The following is a 17,486-nucleotide window of genomic DNA, read 5'->3' as shown; positions in this document are numbered from 1 at the left end:
TTGAGGGCCTAACTCCCATCCCCAAGCCCAGACAGTGACTTATGGAACTGGGGGGCAGTGGGGAGGAGGAGGGTGCAGGAAAGCTGGGGGAAGGAGGAGCCTCCAGTTGCCACTAAATGGTGACAATCCCACCCCACATTTCTTGAGTGTTGGCCATGTGCCAGCCCCTGTGCCGAATCTTGACGCTCAGTGTCTCATGTCACCTTCACAATAGTGGCGATGGTGGTTAGCCCATTCTACAGGAAGGGGAACTGAGGCACACAGAGCTTCTGAGCTCACGGTGGCCTCTCGGGGTCCTGTGGCTTTGTAACCTCTCCTGGTGCTCCTCAGTGTGATTCTGGGGCATGGGGCTCTCCAGAGGGCGTTTGTCAAACATGAGGATTTCTGGGCCTTGCCCAGGCTAAGGAGACCAAACTCTGGGCAAAGGCCCCGGAACCAGCATTTTACTCTGTGTGATCCGTCATTTCTAGGGTCCCTAGAAGTTTCTGATGAAACAGCTTCCAGCTAAGGAGCTGATTGCAGGACTAGGGAGTGGGAGCAGGTGAGGCACTGGGATTTGCATGTGGGCAGTGTGGGGGAGCAGGAGGCTGTGGCTGGGCATTCTTAACCCTTCCCTAAATTCCCTCCATCCTTGTCTATACCCCCACCCTTGGTACAGTGATGGGGGCAGAAGAACATTTGAACGGATAAGGGGGACAGTATTTGGGGCTGAGGACAATGGTGAGGAGAGGGTGGCCCAGGGAGGCAGGTGAGGAGTGGGGAGGTCCACCACCAGGCTAGACTTTGGTGTGCTCTTTTTCAGAAGGCAGTGGGGGGGCTCTAAGGAAGGGTTTCGAGGGGGTGATGGTCGTTGGTGGCTGTGGGAGGATGGACTGGAGGGAGAATAGGGGGCTCTTGCCCAGTCCTGCAGGGCCGAGCGCCTGGACTCAGGGACTGGAGGCCCCGAAGGGAGCAGCGGGTGAGAGGGGCTGCGGAGGCTGCAATCATGGGCCTTGGGACGGAAGAAGAGGCCTGGAGCCTGGGAGGATGAACCGCACCGGGGCATGTCGACTTCAAGGGGCTGGTGGGCCGTCCCTGTCCTTGGAGGTGGGTCTGAATGGGGGGCAGGAGGAGCTGGAGGCCGCAGGGACACCGTGACGGCGTTAAGCTAAACTCAGCATGCTGGAGGGCGGGAATCACATGTGAGCCCCAGGTCTCTCGGGCTCCTCTGCGGCTCTCTGAGGCTCAGTTTTCTCATCTGTAAAACGGGTTGTTGTGAGGGTTCCGTCAGATAACGCTGCTTGTGGAGGCGTCGCCTCCGACGGCCGCGTCCTCCGCCAGTGCGGGAGGGGGCGCCGCCCGGGCTGCGGGGACTGCACTGCCCCCTGGCGGCGTTCCCGGCCGGACAGGCGGGGCGTCGGGGCGCGGGCTGGTGCCGCTGTCAGTCAGTCCACTGGCTCCCGCGCCGCGTCCGTGTCCGTCGCTCGGAGGGTGGAAGCCGGGGTCTCGCGGGCCGCAGGCCGCATGGTAGGTGCGCAGGCGCCGGCGTGGGCTAGGGCGCGGCAGCTGGGCCGGGGCCCGGTGCGGGCAGGGTCGTCCTAGGGCGGGAAGGGTCCGAGGGCTCCGTTGGGGCGCCCCCCGTCCCCGCCCCCGGGGAGCCTCGCAACTTCTCGGGTCATTTGTGTCTTCCGGCCAGGGGCGCCGGGGGGCTGCGGGCTTGCGACCCTTCCTCGAGGACCAGGGCGCCTCCCTCGAGGACCAGGGCGCCTCCCTTGAACCCGGGCTGGCGCCTGCGCGTTCCCAACTGGTCCCCGAGGCTCCCGCGCTGCTGTGCAGCGGGGGTGAGGGCGGGCGGGAGGAAGGGTGTGGGGCTCAATAGAGGAGAGGGAACCCCAGAACTGGCAGTGCCAAGGGCGTCAAATATGGAGACTTTGAACAGTTCAGGTGACAGAAAACAGAAAAAAGACTCAACTTGTGGAGGAAGCATTTGTAGTGTTTAGCCTTGACACTCCCTCACTTGACTCTCATAGTGACTGGGTCCCCAGAACAAGGGGGTGATCCCCGTGCCCTTCCGTATGCCAGGCAGGCCCTGTGTTAATGCCTTTAATGGATTAAACTCCCTGGATCCTCCTAATAGGGAAACAGCCTCAGAGAGGTTACCTCGCTAAAGGTCACACAGCCTGGAACTGGGGAGGCTGGATTCGAATCCAGGCAGTTGCTTCCTGAGCGCTTGCTCTTGAAGACCCAGCAATACCAGGCATTGTGCCCATTTTACAGATGCCCAAACGAGTGCCTCATCTAGCATCATTGCTTGAAAGAGGAGACACCCAAGATCTGTCATTTACTCAAAGGTTCCAATAGATCATGAAATTTAAAATCAAAACCCCACGTGTTTGTTTTTAAATGTAGATTTTTACTTTTTCGTTGTTTGCTTTTTGTTTTTTTGAGACAGGGTCTTTCTCTGTTGCCCAGGCTGGAGTCCGGTGGCACAGTCTCCACTCACTGCAACCTCTGTCTCCTGGGTTCAAACAATTCTCCCGCCTCAGCCTCCCAAGTAGCTGGAATTACAGGCGTGTGCTACCACACCCGCCTATTTTTTGTATTGTTGGTAGAGACGGGGTTTCACCATATTGGCCAGGCTGGTCTTGAACTCCTGATCTCAAGTGATCCGCCTGCCTCAACCTCCCAAAGTGTTGGGATTACAGGTGTGAGCCACCGCACCAAGCTTATTTTTACATCTCTGACTTGTGGATGGAAGAGTTTTTTCTTTCTCAGTGGTGCCTAAAATAATGGTCATCTTAGCGCTAATGTCACCTTTGGCTTGATGAGTGAGGACAGAGCCAGCATTCCCTGAATGACCTTTCTGGGCATCTCTCCCCTCTGTTCCACAGACTCCTCTCTGCCTCAATTGCTCTGTCCTCCCTGGAGACCTGTACCCAGGGGGTGCAAGGAGCCCCATGGCTTGCAATGGCAGTGCGGCCAGGGGGCACTTTGACCCTGAGGACTTGAACCTGACTGACGAGGCACTGAGACTCAAGTACCTGGGGCCCCAGCAGACAGAGCTGTTCATGCCCATCTGTGCCACGTACCTGCTGATCTTCGTGGTGGGCGCTGTGGGCAATGGGCTGACCTGTCTGGTCATCCTGCGCCACAAGGCCATGCGCACGCCCACCAACTACTACCTCTTCAGCCTGGCCGTGTCGGACCTGCTGGTGCTGCTGGTGGGCCTGCCCCTGGAGCTCTATGAGATGTGGCACAACTACCCCTTCCTGCTGGGCGCTGGTGGCTGCTATTTCCGCACGCTACTGTTTGAGATGGTCTGCCTGGCCTCAGTGCTCAACGTCACTGCCCTGAGCGTGGAACGCTACGTGGCCGTGGTGCACCCGCTCCAGGCCAGGTCCATGGTGACGCAGGCCCATGTGCGCCGAGTGCTTGGGGCCGTCTGGGGTCTTGCCATGCTCTGCTCCCTGCCCAACACCAGCCTGCACGGCATCCAGCAGCTGCACGTGCCCTGCCGGGGCCCAGTGCCAGACTCAGCTGTTTGCATGCTGGTCCGCCCACGGGCCCTCTACAACATGGTAGTGCAGACCACCGCGCTGCTCTTCTTCTGCCTGCCCATGGCCATCATGAGCGTGCTCTACCTGCTCATTGGGCTGCGACTGCGGCGGGAGAGGCTGCTGTTCACGCAGGAGGCCAAGGGCAGGGGCTCTGCAGCAGCCAGGTCCAGATATACCTGCAGGCTCCAGCAGCACGATCGGGGCCGGAGACAAGTGACCAAGATGCTGTGTAAGTGTCACGGCTGGGAAGAGGGGCTGAGCCAGGCACTGGGTATGAGTTTGGGGCTCCTGGGGCCTGGGAGAAGGGGCTGAGTATCTGGGTTTATGGGGGACGAGGAACTCCTCTAGTCTCGTGTGTGTGTGTGTGTGTGTGTGTGTGTGTGTGTCTGAGTTGCACTCCTGTGTACTCTTTTAGATTACCCTACTAGAATCTTACACCAAAAATACCTGTTAATGGCTAACGGTAAGATTGTGTAATTTGTGGAGTCCAGTGCAACATGAAAATTCAGGGTCCCTTTTTCAAAAATGAATAAGAATGTCAAGACAGCAACAACAGAGCATTAAACCAAGCCCAGGACCCTGCTAAACTCGGGGCTCTGGCTCTGGAACCAAAACACAGAAAGGGCAGGGCATGTGGTTGGGCTCCAGGATGACAGAAAATGGGATCTGGACCCTCCAGGTCTCACGTCTCTCCTCTTCTTCTTCTTTTTTTTTTTTTTTTTTTTTTTGAGACAGGGTCTTGCTCTGTCACTCAGGCTGTGGTGTGACCACGGCTCACTGCAGCCTCAGCCTCCCAGGCTCAAGCGATCCTCCTACCTCACTCAGCCTCCTAAGTAGCTGGGGCTACAGGCACGTGCCACCATGCCCAGCTAATTTTTTCATTTTTGTGGAGACGGGGTCTCACTATGTTGCCAGAGCGGATCTTGAACTCCTGGTCTCAAGTGATCCTCCCACCTCAGCCTCCCAAAGTGCTGGGATTACAGGCATAAGCCATTGCACCCGGCTCTCTTTGGTTATTAACGTGTCTTGGCCTTGTTCTTCTCGGCAGCAGCCTGTGAGGCATGGCCACCGGCACGCCGTCTTCTTTCCTGAGGAACTGCTGTCTTTCCTTAGAGATGAGTGAAAAATCCCAAGAAGGATTCTGATGGGTGTGGCCTAGGTCATGCCCCACCTCCTGAGCCAGAGTGGCAGGATGCTGAGGTGCACAGCCCCCAGTGGAACTACACAGTGAGATCTGGGGGAGCAAAGTCCCCCAGAGAAGGGAGGAGGGTGTTGGAGAGGCCAGGTACTGAATTTCCCCCATGCCATGTCTGCGGTTCCCTGGGAACCACAGGAGTGACCATTTGTCTAAACAGCCCCATCCCGAGGCGTGTCTGTGAAGGCTGGGCTCAAGGCACAGGGGATCAGGCCGGAGACGTGCGGATTAGGGCAGGCCAAGGTACTGGGATCTGGATCTCTGTGGCCTGGACCTGGCTCTTTTTCAAAAGCTGTGGCCCTGGGGAAGCAAGACAAACTGATACTAAGCCGATCAAAGATCCGCCCCATCCACCTACCTGCATCCCAGCTCAGCCCCACCTCAGCAGACCCTGAATCAGGCCAGTGGGGTGAGCCAGGTCAGCAGAGGGCCACTGAGACTTTGGACAGAGCCAGCTAACTGGGGGCCGCCCCATCCCCAGAGTGACTCGCTCCTCTCGCCCCTCAGGCACCATCCCAGAGCTCAGTCTCTTGTGCAGCTCCTGAGACGGGGCTGACCCCAGAGCTGTGTGCATGCCTCCCAGCTCTGCACAGTGAAGCCTGTGCTCGGGACCAGCTGCCCGCTGCCGCCCTGCCTCCTGCCTACTACCCTGTCCCCTCCCTGAAAACATGGGTGGGCAGAGTCTGCAGTAGGTGCTTAGCTGGGGTGGCTCACCCCCGGAAGGTGGGCTTCCTGCTTGCTGGCCTTCTCTCTTCCCTCCCTCCCTCCCTTGTCCACTTTCCGATGGCCCTCTGTGCACCAGGCCAGGTGCCAGGGAGGTTGTGAGCAACGTCCTTTTTGAAATCTGGGATTATGAGGAAAACCATGCTAGGGTATGATGGGGAAGACACTGCCCAGGAAAGCTAGTGAGTTGCAGCAGCAAACCCAAGAAACAAGAAACAAAAATCACAGCTGGCCGTGTGGCAGAGACCCAGGGAAGGGCATAGTTGGGTAAGAACAAGGCAGGAGGGATTTGGGGAGAAAGAGTGAAGGTTTGGCCAAACTCTCCTACCTTTTGTTAGGGAGGGGGTGGGCAAGGGCCTGGCAAGTAAGATGGGGGGCAGGTTAGTGCAGGGCAAGACATTCAGATGGGCCTTGGGGAGCTGGGGGCTGGAGCTGAAAAGGCTGGGGCCAAGGCAGGCAGTGTGTGTGTGTGTGCATGTGTGTGTCTGTGTGTGTGCATGCATGTGTGTGTGTGTGCATGCGTGTGTGTGTCTCACTCTCCCTGGCCCCATGACCTCTTGTCTGCCGCTCTCTGAACACGTGCCCCATTCTTCTTTTCTGTACTTATGCATCAGCAAGCATGGCCCCCAAGTGGGCATCCAGAGTGGCCCTAGCCCCACAGCTTGTATCACCTCAGAAGCTCAACAGGCACAGCTAAGTGTCACCCAATTTCATATTCCAGGGTGAGAGAATCTGATTGGGCCGGCTGGGCTCAGGTGTCCACACCTGGTCCAATTGGCTGTGGTCAGAGGCAGGGATATGCCCCATTGCCCACAGTCAGTGACCATGGTGAGGGCAGCCTCTCTGACAGAGGCATGGCCAGAACAGGCAAATTTCCAGAAACTTCCACCTGGGTGATAGGTGAGGGTGGCCTGTGGGATAGGAGAGGATGTGAAAATGGGTGACCCAAACTGAAGCCCGGGAAGGCAGCTGAGGGGCCTCGGGCGGGCACTCGGCCTCCCTTCTCTGTCCCTGCAGTTGTCCTGGTCGTGGTGTTTGGCATCTGCTGGGCCCCGTTCCACGCCGACCGCGTCATGTGGAGCGTCGTGTCACAGTGGACAGATGGCCTGCACCTGGCCTTCCAGCACGTGCACGTCATCTCCGGCATCTTCTTCTACCTGGGCTCGGCAGCCAACCCCGTGCTCTATAGCCTCATGTCCAGCCGCTTCCGAGAGACTTTCCAGGAGGCCCTGTGCCTCAGGGCCTGCTGCCACCGCCTCAGACCCCGCCACAGCTCCCACAGCCTCAGCAGGGTGACCACAGGCAGCACCCTGTGTGATGTGGGCTCCCTGGGCAGCTGGGTCCACCCCCTGGCTGGGAACGATGGCCCAGAGGCACAGCAAGAGACCGATCCATTCTGAGTGGAGCCTCAAAGTGGCTTCACCTGGAGGGGCCAGAGGGTCACCTGGAGCTGGGGAGACACATCTGCCTTCCTCTGCAGGGATGCCTTCACGTACTGTCCCTAGTTCAGCCTAGAAATTCTGACCAGCACCTCAGTTTCCCTCAGAGGGAAACAGCAGGAGGAGGGATCCCTGACTGCTGAGGACTCACACTGACCAGACGCCACACCGTGTGCTTCTTATCCCTCCACTGCCACTCCCCCAGTTCAAGTCCTTCCCCTGCAGAAATATCACAGTTAGCTGGGGCTCAGCAGTCCTCCCTCTGGGGACTCCCTGCCACCACTGCCAGTTTCTGAAACGGTCCCACTGGGTCCTCACTGTCCTTCCCAGTTCCTGTTCAGGTTCTGGCAGGGGCCCAGGGATCCAGGGGACCTGGTTCCAATCTCAGCCCTGCTGTCACCACCTTGTCATGCGCCATAAAGCATATCAGTCTACCTTTCTTTTTTTTTGAGACAGAGTCTCACTCTGTCGCCCAGGCTAGAGTGCAGTGGCGCGATTTTGGCTCACTGCAACCTCCGCCTCCCGGGTTCAAGCGATTCTCCTGCCTCAGCCTCCCGAGTAGCTGGGACTACAGGCGAGCCCCAGCACACCGAGCTAATTTTTTTAAATTTTTAGTAGAGACGGGGTTTCACCATGTTGGCCGGGCTGGTCTCAAACTCTTGACCTCAGGTGATCCGCCGACCTCGGCCTCCCAAAGTCCTCGGATTACAGGCATGAGCCACCACACCCGGCCAATCAGTCCACCTTTCTAGGCCTTGGTTCCTTGCCTGAAAAATGAAAGAGGCGCTGGCTTTCCACAGTGTCATGCTTTGGCACTTTAGCTGTGGTTTTCTTTCTGTGTGTGTGTAAGCCACCGCTTATAATGAAACCAACAATACCCTCAGACTGAAAGGGCGGAAGTTATTATCTGCATCTTTATCAACCCCAAGCCCCGCTTCCTCCCTGACCTCCCCATGCCCTCCCCAGCCTCTCCCAGCACAAGTGGGGCAAAGCCAGCATGCAAGCAGACCCCACCACCACAGCCCACCTCCGTCCTCACATACGTGCAGGCTGGCTCGGGAGTCCAGTGAGCAGAGCATTGGACTTGGCTAGCCAGAGGGTCTCTGAGGGCAAGAGACATGGCCAACCAAGGGCAAGGAGTGACCCTGTGGAGGGTTCTGCCGAACTCAATGCAGTGAGAAGCGGGACAGGGACAAGTAGTCCTTGAAACTGAGCCCCATTCTGAATCCCTGCAGGCCAAGTCATTGCTCAGCCAGGACTCAGTTCATGGAGGAAACTTGTCCTGCTGCAGTCCCTGAGTCTTGTCCTCCTGAGAGGAAGCCCTGGCTTCCATGGCTGGGAGCTGGAGGATGACCTTCGGTCGGTCTGTCTGGGTTTTCCCTGCAGACAGCTTCCTAGCTCATGCCCATAGCTCATGCTCCCCGCCGAGAAAGTGGAGGACGTGGTACAGGGTTGCAGATGTTTAGTTTTAAAAATTCAATTATAAAAATAATAAATGCTCATGATAGAAAATTTGGAAAGTGCAAATAAGCAAAAATGAAAACAATTTTAAAAATGTAAAACCTCTCTTGCCAGGGAATAGGGGGAAGGGGAAGTGAGTTCTTTAATGGGTGAAGAGTTTCAGTTTTGCAAAATGAAAAAGTTCTGGAGATCAGTTGTGCAACAATATGAATATACGTAACAATACTGAACTATACACTGAAATGGTTAAGATGGTACATTTTATGTTATGTGTATTTTACCACAATTTTTATAAAAAGAGGATTAAATCTAAAGGAAAGAAAAAATTAAAACCACCCATAACTTTACTCTGAAGCAGTAACAGTGGCATGTTTCCTCCTAGTGATGTGTCATATGGTGGTTTTATTTTATATACACAATACACATACACAATTTTGTATCTGGCCTTTTGTCCAGTGGATGTTCTATCCAAGCTCACGCTTGCACTCATTTGACTCATGGGATCCACTCTGATGGGCCTTGGCCAGCCCCGGGGGAGTAGGACTCGCATAAACCATCTGGGTGAATTCCCAGATGCTGGCCAGGAAGGCCTGGATGCCCCCTGCCTACTAAGTCCCTGGCTCGGGGGAGGAAGAGCCGTCCTGCCTGTCAGTCCTGCCCAGTGGACAAGTTCTGGGAGAAGCACAGGGGCTCCCGGACAGAGAGCAACAGAGGCTGGGGGTGGGGAGTGGGGACACTGAGGACAATGGGAGAAAGTGGGAGAAGTGGGGACCTCGTGGAGGCCAGAGAGTGGATGAGGGAGCTGAGGGGAGGCTGGTTGACGGAGGTGGTTTCCTCAGTGGGGGGCCCTGAGCCTGCCCTGACTTGAATGCACACAGTGAAGCCCTGAGTGGGGACAGCTCCTAAGAAGTGGGCCTTGGGGGAGGGTGGGGGATAGGGGAGGGGAGTGACCGCAGGGACAGGGAGATTCTGCAGAGAAAGGAGCCTGTGAAAAGCTGTGCAGAGCCATGAGCACCTGAGTGCTGCCCCTGAGCTCCCAGGGAAGTAGCCTTGGGGTGGGAGGGGGAGATGCCGGATCCCAAACTGCAGGCTGGACCCTGAAGTTGTTTCTCAAGACCAGCTCTGGACTCCCAGAGGCCTGCTTCAACCACAGTCAGAGGCACCTCATGCTCGAGGCACCCTGGACAGCACTATGAAGGGCCTCCATGTGCAGGCAGCAAGCGGACGGGCAGTGGGGTTGTTAGAAGAGTGCCCCTCTAGGCCGGGCGTGGTGGCTCATGCCTGTAATCCCAGCTCTTTGGGAAGCCAAGGCAGGTGGATCACCTGAGCTCAGGAGTTCAAGACCAGTCTAGGCAACATGGCGAAACCCCCGTCTCTACAATACACACACACAAAAAGTAGCCAGGTGTGGTGGCATACACCTGTGGTCCCAGCTACTTGGAAGGCTGAGGTGGGAAAATCACCTGAGCCCAGGAGGTCGAGGCTGCAGTAAGCCAAAATTGTGCTACTGTACTCCAGCCTGGGCAAATTGGAGTGAGGCCCTGTCTCAAAAAAAAAAAAAAAAAAAAAAAAAAGAGAAAAAAAAAAGAAGGGTGCCCCTTTGTGAGCACCATGTATGTCTCCGCAGCACGTCAGCAACAGGTCCTGTCAGTCACTGGTTCCCATGGAAAACGGGAATAGCAGATCTGAACTCAGCCCCTGAGAAACAGGGATGGCAACGGAAAGGGCAGAAGCAAGACCTGGCAAAAGCACCAGTCACGCTGGGGCTGCATTCTCCTTGGTCCCCAGTGCTACTCCCAGGTCAGGAGGCCTCCATGCTTCTCAAAGTATCTAGCTCATCTGGGGCTCAAGTCACCTCCCCTTCCAACTGAGGTCACCACATCCCTCCTCCTCCTGCGGAGTTCAGGCCCTTTCTACTTCCCCTCTTCTCCACTCCTGCTGCTTTCCTGGGTGACGTCAGAGTCCATGGGTGACCCCACTGCTGCCCTGGGTGCCAGCTACTGATGGTCCCTGCAGCTCTGGAGACCCCACCCCAGTCTCCTAGCCCCTTGGTCACATCCTCACTCCCAGTGCCTCCAGGTGCTCTCCCATTTCAGAAAGTGTGAGCTCTTGACTGCTACTGCCTCTATCCTGCTCTCTGCTCCTATGACACATTTATTCTTTTATTTTTGTTGGAGATGGGGTCTTGCTTGGTCACCCAGACAGGAGTGCAATGGCACAAACATGACTCACTGCAGCAGTCAACCTGCTGGCCTCAAGCAATCCTCCCACCTCAGCCTCTCAAGTAGGACCACAGGTACACATCATCATGCCTGGCTAATTGTTTTTCTTGTGTTGTAGAGGCACAGTCTCGCCATGTTGCCCAGGCTGGTTTGAAACTCCTGGGCTCAAGCAATCTGCCCACCCTTGGCCTCTTAAAGTACTGGGATTACAGGTGGGAGCCACTGCATCTGGCCATATTTATTCTTTAACCTCATCTAGACTTCCAGGTTCTAGACGGCTTTCTCCCAATCCATCAGCCTCCTCTGAGCTTCACTTCTTTTCTGATCTCACCATCAGTTAATCTACCCTACTCTGCCAGCGTTCCTGAGGGTGAGTACACTGGAATAATTCTTACCTTCTCAGAAAAAGGCTTAATTTCCTTGAAAATTGAAAGTCCAAGATTAGTCTCATCAACAAACAAAGCTGCATATGCCTACCCTTCCTTCTGTTAGGCATCTACTCAGCAAAGGTAAAGTGTGTAGCACTGCGCATCTGTTCTCTTCATTACCAGGTGGCATTTCCAGATCATTCCTGGCATCTGGGAGCCTATCTCATTTTTGTACACTTCTCCAAGTCTTCCCCTTTCCCTATTCTTGTCTTCTAATGGATCCATCAGGTTCTTGTTCCAAATTTCCTTGTAGCATGCTGGCTTCAGCAGCACATATACCAAATTTCCTTGTAGAGAGGAGTTGCCCTGTGGGGGAGAGGGGGCACACCCTAGCATTTGAACTCCTTTCTTATTGGGGGGAATCTCTCACTGTGTGACTCAGTGGAAGACTAAGCCCAGTCTCCCACTTACAGGGGTGAAAGAGTTCTGGACACTCTCCACTGCTGACATCTATTGGTACATGATGGACCAAGCCAGCTGGGTGACCCAACGTGGGACCTGTATCTGGAGCAAGTGACACTAAGACGCACAACAACAGGGGCAGGCGTGTCAACAGGGGCAGGCGTGTCCAGGGGCAGCAGCACTGACAGCAGTATCCTGCCCAGTCTGTCTTGGGTTCCGCCCTTTTTCTCAGCCAGGTTTTCCTGCCTTCCTGTTGGTATTTGAGCTACTGAGAGCATTTCAATAAGTTCTTTTTCTGCTGAAGTTGGCTGGAGTCATTTGCAACCAAGAACCTTAACTGATCTATCCACTGGCTTGAAGGTTACACATTCTGTTTGTTCTACTAGCAGTTATCTTTACAGTTTCTAAAATTAGCAAATATTATTGATTTCTTTTAAACTGCAAACTATAGTCTGTAATATTCTGTAATTATTCTAATCCCCCTCCTCCTCCTGGCAGGAAAAATGAGGACAGATTTCAGAATTTCATCCTAGAAACATACGTACACTATTTTATTTTATTTTATCTTATCTTCTTACCTTATTTTATAGAGACAGGGTCTCACTATGTTGCCCAGGCTGGTCTTGAATTCCTGGGCTCAAATGGTCCTCCTGCCTTGGCCTCCCAAAGTGCTGGGATTACAGGCAAGAGCCACTGCGCCTGGCTCATACTTACATTTTTCTAACAGTCTAAACCTCTTCAGCACAAGAAAAGAACCCCAGTGTGCTTCTACTAACACACTGTGAGTTAGTAGAGTGGAGTGTGGAGGTGGTGAGCAAGGACTCTCTGGTTGGGCTGCCCAGCTGTGACTCCTGGTTCTGTTGCTAATTATCCTTACATGTCAGAATGACCTAAGGCCAAAGTCAGACTGGACTGAGAGGTACTGACATTTCTAAAGAAAGAATGTACAATCTGCCTGCACACAAATGAGACTCAGAGGCAAACACTGACAGTCTGCAACATCGTTCCAAATGGTGTCCAGGTTTCTAAATCTACAAGGTGTAGTCTGAGGATGGTGGTGACTCTCTAAAGTAAATGTTCTTTCTGTGGCCCCTTCAAGGCAATACCCCAACCTAACATTCAAGTTTCTGCACAAGGCAGGGCAGGAAAACTGGGGACTGGGCAGGATCAAAGGCCTGACGCATAGGTGCAGGACAGTGGGGACTCAGGGAAGGCGAACTTGGGTAAGTGTGCCCTGGTCAATAAGAGGAGGCCATGGGCTGGAATTAGACTGGAGAGCCTGGAAGCTGCAGCCACATCCTATGGAACATCCACAAGAGTTTCTGGAATCTTTTAATCTAACATTCAAGCCCCTTCTTCAGCTCTAAGCAACACAGGCATCATTCATCCAACATTTATTGAGCACCAACCATGTGCCAGGCACTTTTCAAGGCTGAGGCGGGGTGAAGGAGAGGGCAGATAAACATACTGGCATATAAGTGCTTTGACAGCTGGAACTCAGGCATCGAAGAGAGGCACCTGCCCCAGCCGAGGGAAGGCTTCCAGGAGGAGGTGATGCGCCCAAGTCCTGGGGAGAAGGGTCTGACTGGCCCCTGAGCTTTGGCCAGGGAAGCAGTTCCACCAAAACTGAATCAGGGGAGGACGTGGAGAGCCTAAAGGGAATGAGGGATGTCAGAAGGCAGAATGAACACTGGACAGGCACACACAAAAGCAAAGCAACTGAGGTCCACTATCATCACTGCTGGCGTGTGGACTTCCCTGGCCACCCTTCCTGGAACTTGGACTTGGAACCTTCCCTCCAGTCTTTCTCCCTGTTCGTCTCACCTCCTTTAGATGTGTTCAGGCAGGATTTCTTTTATTTGCATTTCAGGAAATTTGAAAAAAGTACAAAAAACCACCAAAAAAAATTACTTCCATTCCCAACACCCAAATTAACTACTGTTAACATTCTGGCAATTTGATTCCATCATTTTCCTGCATATTACCCCCCTTCAATTTAATGAGTAGGCTGGGCGCGGTGGCTCACGCCTATGATCCCAGCACTTTGGGAGGCTGAGGCAGGCGGATCGCCTGAGGTCAGGAGTTCAAGACCAGCATGGCCGACATGGCAAAACCCTGTCTCTATTAAAAATACAAAAATTAGCTGGGCGTGGTGGCACGCGCCTGTAATCCCAACTACTCAGGAGGCTGAGACAGGAGAATCACTTGAACCGAGGAGGCAGAGGTTGCGGTAACCTGAGATCGTGCCACTGCACTCCAGCCTGGGTAACAGAGCAAGATTCCATCTCAAAAAAAAAAAAAAAAAAAAAAAAAAAAAATTTAATGAGTAACAGATTATCCCCAATCATTTGCTTTGTAAAACAACACTGCTGGCCAGGCGCGGTGGCTCATGCCTGTAATCCCAGCATTTTGGGAGGCCAAGGTGGGTGGATCATCTGAGGTCAGGAGTTCAAGACCAGCCTGGCCAACATGGTGAAACCCCATCTCTACTAAAAATACAAAAAGTTAGCTGAGTGTGGTGGCAGATGCCTGTAATCCCAGCTACTCGGGAGGCTGAAGCAGGAGAATCCCTTGAACCCGGGAGGCGGAGGTTGCAGTGGGCCGAGATCGTGCCATTGCACTCCAGCCTGGGCAACAAGAGGGAAACTCTGTCTCAAAAAACCAAAAAACAAAAACAAAAAAAAATGGCCTAAAACCATCTAGTGGAAGGTTGATGGTTATCCTGGATGGATCAAGCTGGCAACACTCAAATTGTCTGATCAATTTGAACACCACTGAATGTGGAACAACCAGATCTGAAGTGGTTAAGTGCCCCCTAGAGGGACATTACAGAAGTACACAGCACCAAAAAGAATTCTTGCAAAACAGCTGAACCTGAATCTAACCAAGCCTCTAGTTTACAAAAATACTGATGAAGGAATATGGTAAAGAACCACAAGATTGTCAACCAAGTCCAGATTAGAGACAATTCTATAGGACAACTGACAGTTTCTCCAACAAATAAAAGGCATTTTTAAAGGGGAGGTTCTCGATTATAGGTTTTCAAAAGATTTAATGGCCAGGCGTGGTGGCTCATGCCTGTAATCCCAGCACTTCGGGAGGCTAAGGTGGGAGGATCACTGGGGCCCAGGAGTTCGAGACCAGCCTGGGTAACACAAGGCAATCTCTTCTCTACAAAAAATGAAAAATAAAGAAAATTGGCCTGGTGTGGTGGTGCACCAGCTACTTGGGAGGCTGAGGTGGGAGGACTGCTTGAGTCCAGGAGGTCGAAGTGAGCCAAGATTTAGCCACTGCACAGCCTGGTGACAGAGGGAGACTCCATCTCAAAATTTTTTTTTAAAAAAGAGACATATCAACTAAATGTAATGTGTAGATATTTTAAAATCCTAATTCAAAACAAACCAACAATTAAAAGACACTTTTTATTTTTGTTTTTTAAAGACAGGGTCTCACTTTGTTACCTAGGTTGGAGCACAGTGGTGGGATCACTGTAGCCTCAAACTCCTGGTGGGCTCAAGTGATCCTTCTGTCTCAGCCTCCTGTGTAGCTGGGACTACTGGCACACACCCAGCTAATTTTTTTTTTTTTTTTGGTAGAAATGAGATCTCGCTGTGTTGCCCAGGCTGGTCTCAAACTCCTGGCTTCAAGCAGGAGGATCCCTTGACCCCAGGAGTTCAAGACCAGGCTGGGCAACATGGCAAAAGTCCATCTCTACAGAAACAACAACAACACCCCCCCAAGCAAAACCCCAAAAATTAACCAGTGCATGCCTGTGGTCCCAGCTACTCAGGAGGCTGAGGCGGGAGGATTGCTTGAGCCTGGGAGGTCAAGGCTGCAGTGAGCCATGATGGCACCACTGCACTCCAGCCTGGGTGAGAGCAAGTTCTTGTCTCAAACAACAACAACAACAACAACAAACTCCCAAAGTTTGCAATAAAGATTCACGTATATGTCTCTCCAGCAGTTTGAATGCTCTCTAGGTTAGACACATGCAAGCGGATTTGCTAAAGGAAGGAATGAGTATTTTTACCTTTACTAAAACTGCCAAATTTCTCTCCAAGTGTTTGTAACAATTTGCCCTTTCACCAGTTTCTCCACAATCCCCAAACACTCGTAATTTCTGTCACTCTGACAGATAAAGTATCTTATTAAGTTGCATTTCCCTAATGGTTGTATAGTTGAGCATGTCTTCATATCTTTGCCACTCAAATTTCTCCTGAAAATGGCTTTTCATATCCTTCAGCCATTTTTGTTTTTTCTTGATTTGTATTTCATTCATATTACAATATTAAATTTGTTTTGTATATGTTACAAATATTTCTAATTTGTTCCTTATGTTTTAAATTGGTTTATAGAAACTCCTGCATCCAGAAGTTGTAAATTGTAATGTGGTCAAATCTGTCATCATTTCGTTGGTAGGGGAGAAAATATTTTCCTCTCCCATCTTAAGGGTTATGGCTGACACCCCTATAACAAGGTTAATGAGAAAAAGGCATAACAAATTTAAAGTCTTATGTGACACAGGAACCTTAAGAAACGAAGACCCCATGACCTAAAGAAAACTGTATTTTTATGCTAAGTCTGATGAAAGAAGTAGATAGTTGTGCAGAAACATGATTGGACAAAAGGGGCATCATCTAATGGTCATACATAGGGGTGGGAGGAGACTTCGGCATGGCCCGTTTGCTCAGATTCTTTCTTGCGTCTCTGCATGACACTTCTCCTCCCCAGGTATGGCGCAAGACTCCTCTGGAATGAGGGTCTTACAACCTACTTCACATGAGGTAGGCCAGTGAATTCCTTTATGACCCTGCTTTATGGGCGGGAGCAGATTACAGAGACCTTGCTTCTGTGGTTTTCTCAACTGCCAAGGTGCCATATTTTGGCACATTTATGGATTTTGCTTGTGACTTATCCTGTCCTTGTTATTGATTTTAATAATACTTCCTGGCAGGGAGTGGTGATTCAATTTGCTAATACTTCATTTGAACACTGCATCTGTTCTCAAATGAAATGGGCTTTTGCCTTTTCTTCAGTTGTTCTTGATCAGATATATATAATATTTTCTTAAAATATTTGGGCTAATCTCATAAAGTAAGCTAGGTAACAAGAGTTTGGTGAGGTACCAAATCTAAAACAGGTAGGCAGATTGTTTTTTCTATTCTCATTCTTTCCCAATTTGGGTCTTTCTGAAGCTAGGATAAGGCCAGCGCTCCTTACTCAAGATCACCCTTCTCTATCCCCCAAACACACACAATATCCCCAAAGTGTCACTGTTCAAGTTCCAACATGGGGCTAACTCCGAGGAGCTTGATCCTCCTACTGGGGCTACTGGTGTTAATGGCCATGAGGCCTTGTGAGAGCACATGTTCATGACAGTCCAACTCAAAAAACTAGGGGAGAGTACTAAGTGATGGAGAATTAAACCTTAACTACCGAGCCTTAACTTCTTTAAATGAAAAATGAAACTTTTACCATCTAAGTCACACGTGTGTTTTGAGACGTCCATGATAAAATTTTGAAAAAGCACCCAGTACGCTGGGTGGCACAAACACGCAGCGGGGCGAGGGCCCCTACAGCAGCGACAGCCTTAACGGAGTGACCCTCAGCTGTCGTCTCAGTGCCTCCTTCACGGCTGGAAACGGCGAGGACGCTAACATAGCCCTCACTGGGCGGGGCGCGACTTAAACGGTTTAACGACCCCGAGCGCTGGGGTCCGTAAGAGCGCCGGCACACGCGCCCTTACGGACTGGTCGCTTTTAACGACTGCTATTCACTTTCCGACTGCCCCTCCGCCATGGAGCGTCGCACCGCGTGACCGTCACCAACTCCTCGAACTCTGGGGCACCTCGGCCTTCTCCCGCGCCAACCTGGCGCGAAGACCTGGGACACCTCGCGCACCTGAACCAGCGAACCCAAAGCCCCGCGAACCCAAAGCCCCGCCTCCCGCGCTAGACCGCAGCAAAATGTCCGCTCCATGCGCAGGCGCAGCACGTGCGGCCCCCTCCACCCCGGGTCAAGACTCACGCCCCCAGGCTCCCGCACTGCCCGCCCCTCCCAGGGTCGCGGCTCAGGATTGG

At 52.6% G+C, this 17,486-nt stretch overlaps 1 protein-coding gene and 1 long non-coding RNA gene across 2 annotated transcripts; one reads left to right on the top strand and one right to left on the bottom strand.

Annotated features, from left to right (window-relative positions):
* The first annotated feature begins 1,383 nt into the window (after positions 1 to 1,383).
* On the top strand, positions 1,384 to 8,708 carry NMUR1 (neuromedin U receptor 1). The gene is made up of 3 exons (XM_004033348.5): positions 1,384 to 1,506; positions 2,871 to 3,765; positions 6,472 to 8,708. The coding sequence occupies exons 1-3, from the start codon at positions 1,504 to 1,506 to the stop codon at positions 6,852 to 6,854; spliced, it is 1,281 nt and encodes a 426-aa protein (XP_004033396.3). The 5' UTR covers positions 1,384 to 1,503; the 3' UTR covers positions 6,855 to 8,708.
* Positions 8,709 to 12,785: 4,077 nt separating this feature from the next.
* LOC129531979 (uncharacterized) lies at positions 12,786 to 17,373 on the bottom strand. Its single transcript, XR_008677536.1, has 2 exons — positions 16,882 to 17,373; positions 12,786 to 13,058 (listed from the first exon to the last, which is right to left on the bottom strand). It is a non-coding gene; the product is annotated as an uncharacterized lncRNA (long non-coding RNA).
* Between the last annotated feature and the right edge of the window lie 113 nt (positions 17,374 to 17,486).

Source organism: Gorilla gorilla, chromosome 11, assembly GCF_029281585.2.
Source record: "Gorilla gorilla gorilla isolate KB3781 chromosome 11, NHGRI_mGorGor1-v2.1_pri, whole genome shotgun sequence".
NCBI lineage: Eukaryota > Metazoa > Chordata > Mammalia > Primates > Hominidae > Gorilla > Gorilla gorilla.
This window is presented reverse-complemented; position numbering and strand designations above follow the sequence as displayed.

Coding starts and splice junctions, on each gene's coding strand:
- NMUR1 (XM_004033348.5), top strand. Junction 3,766..6,471: donor ACAAGTGACCAAGATGCTGT/GTAAGTGTCACG, acceptor CTGTCCCTGCAG/TTGTCCTGGTCGTGGTGTTT.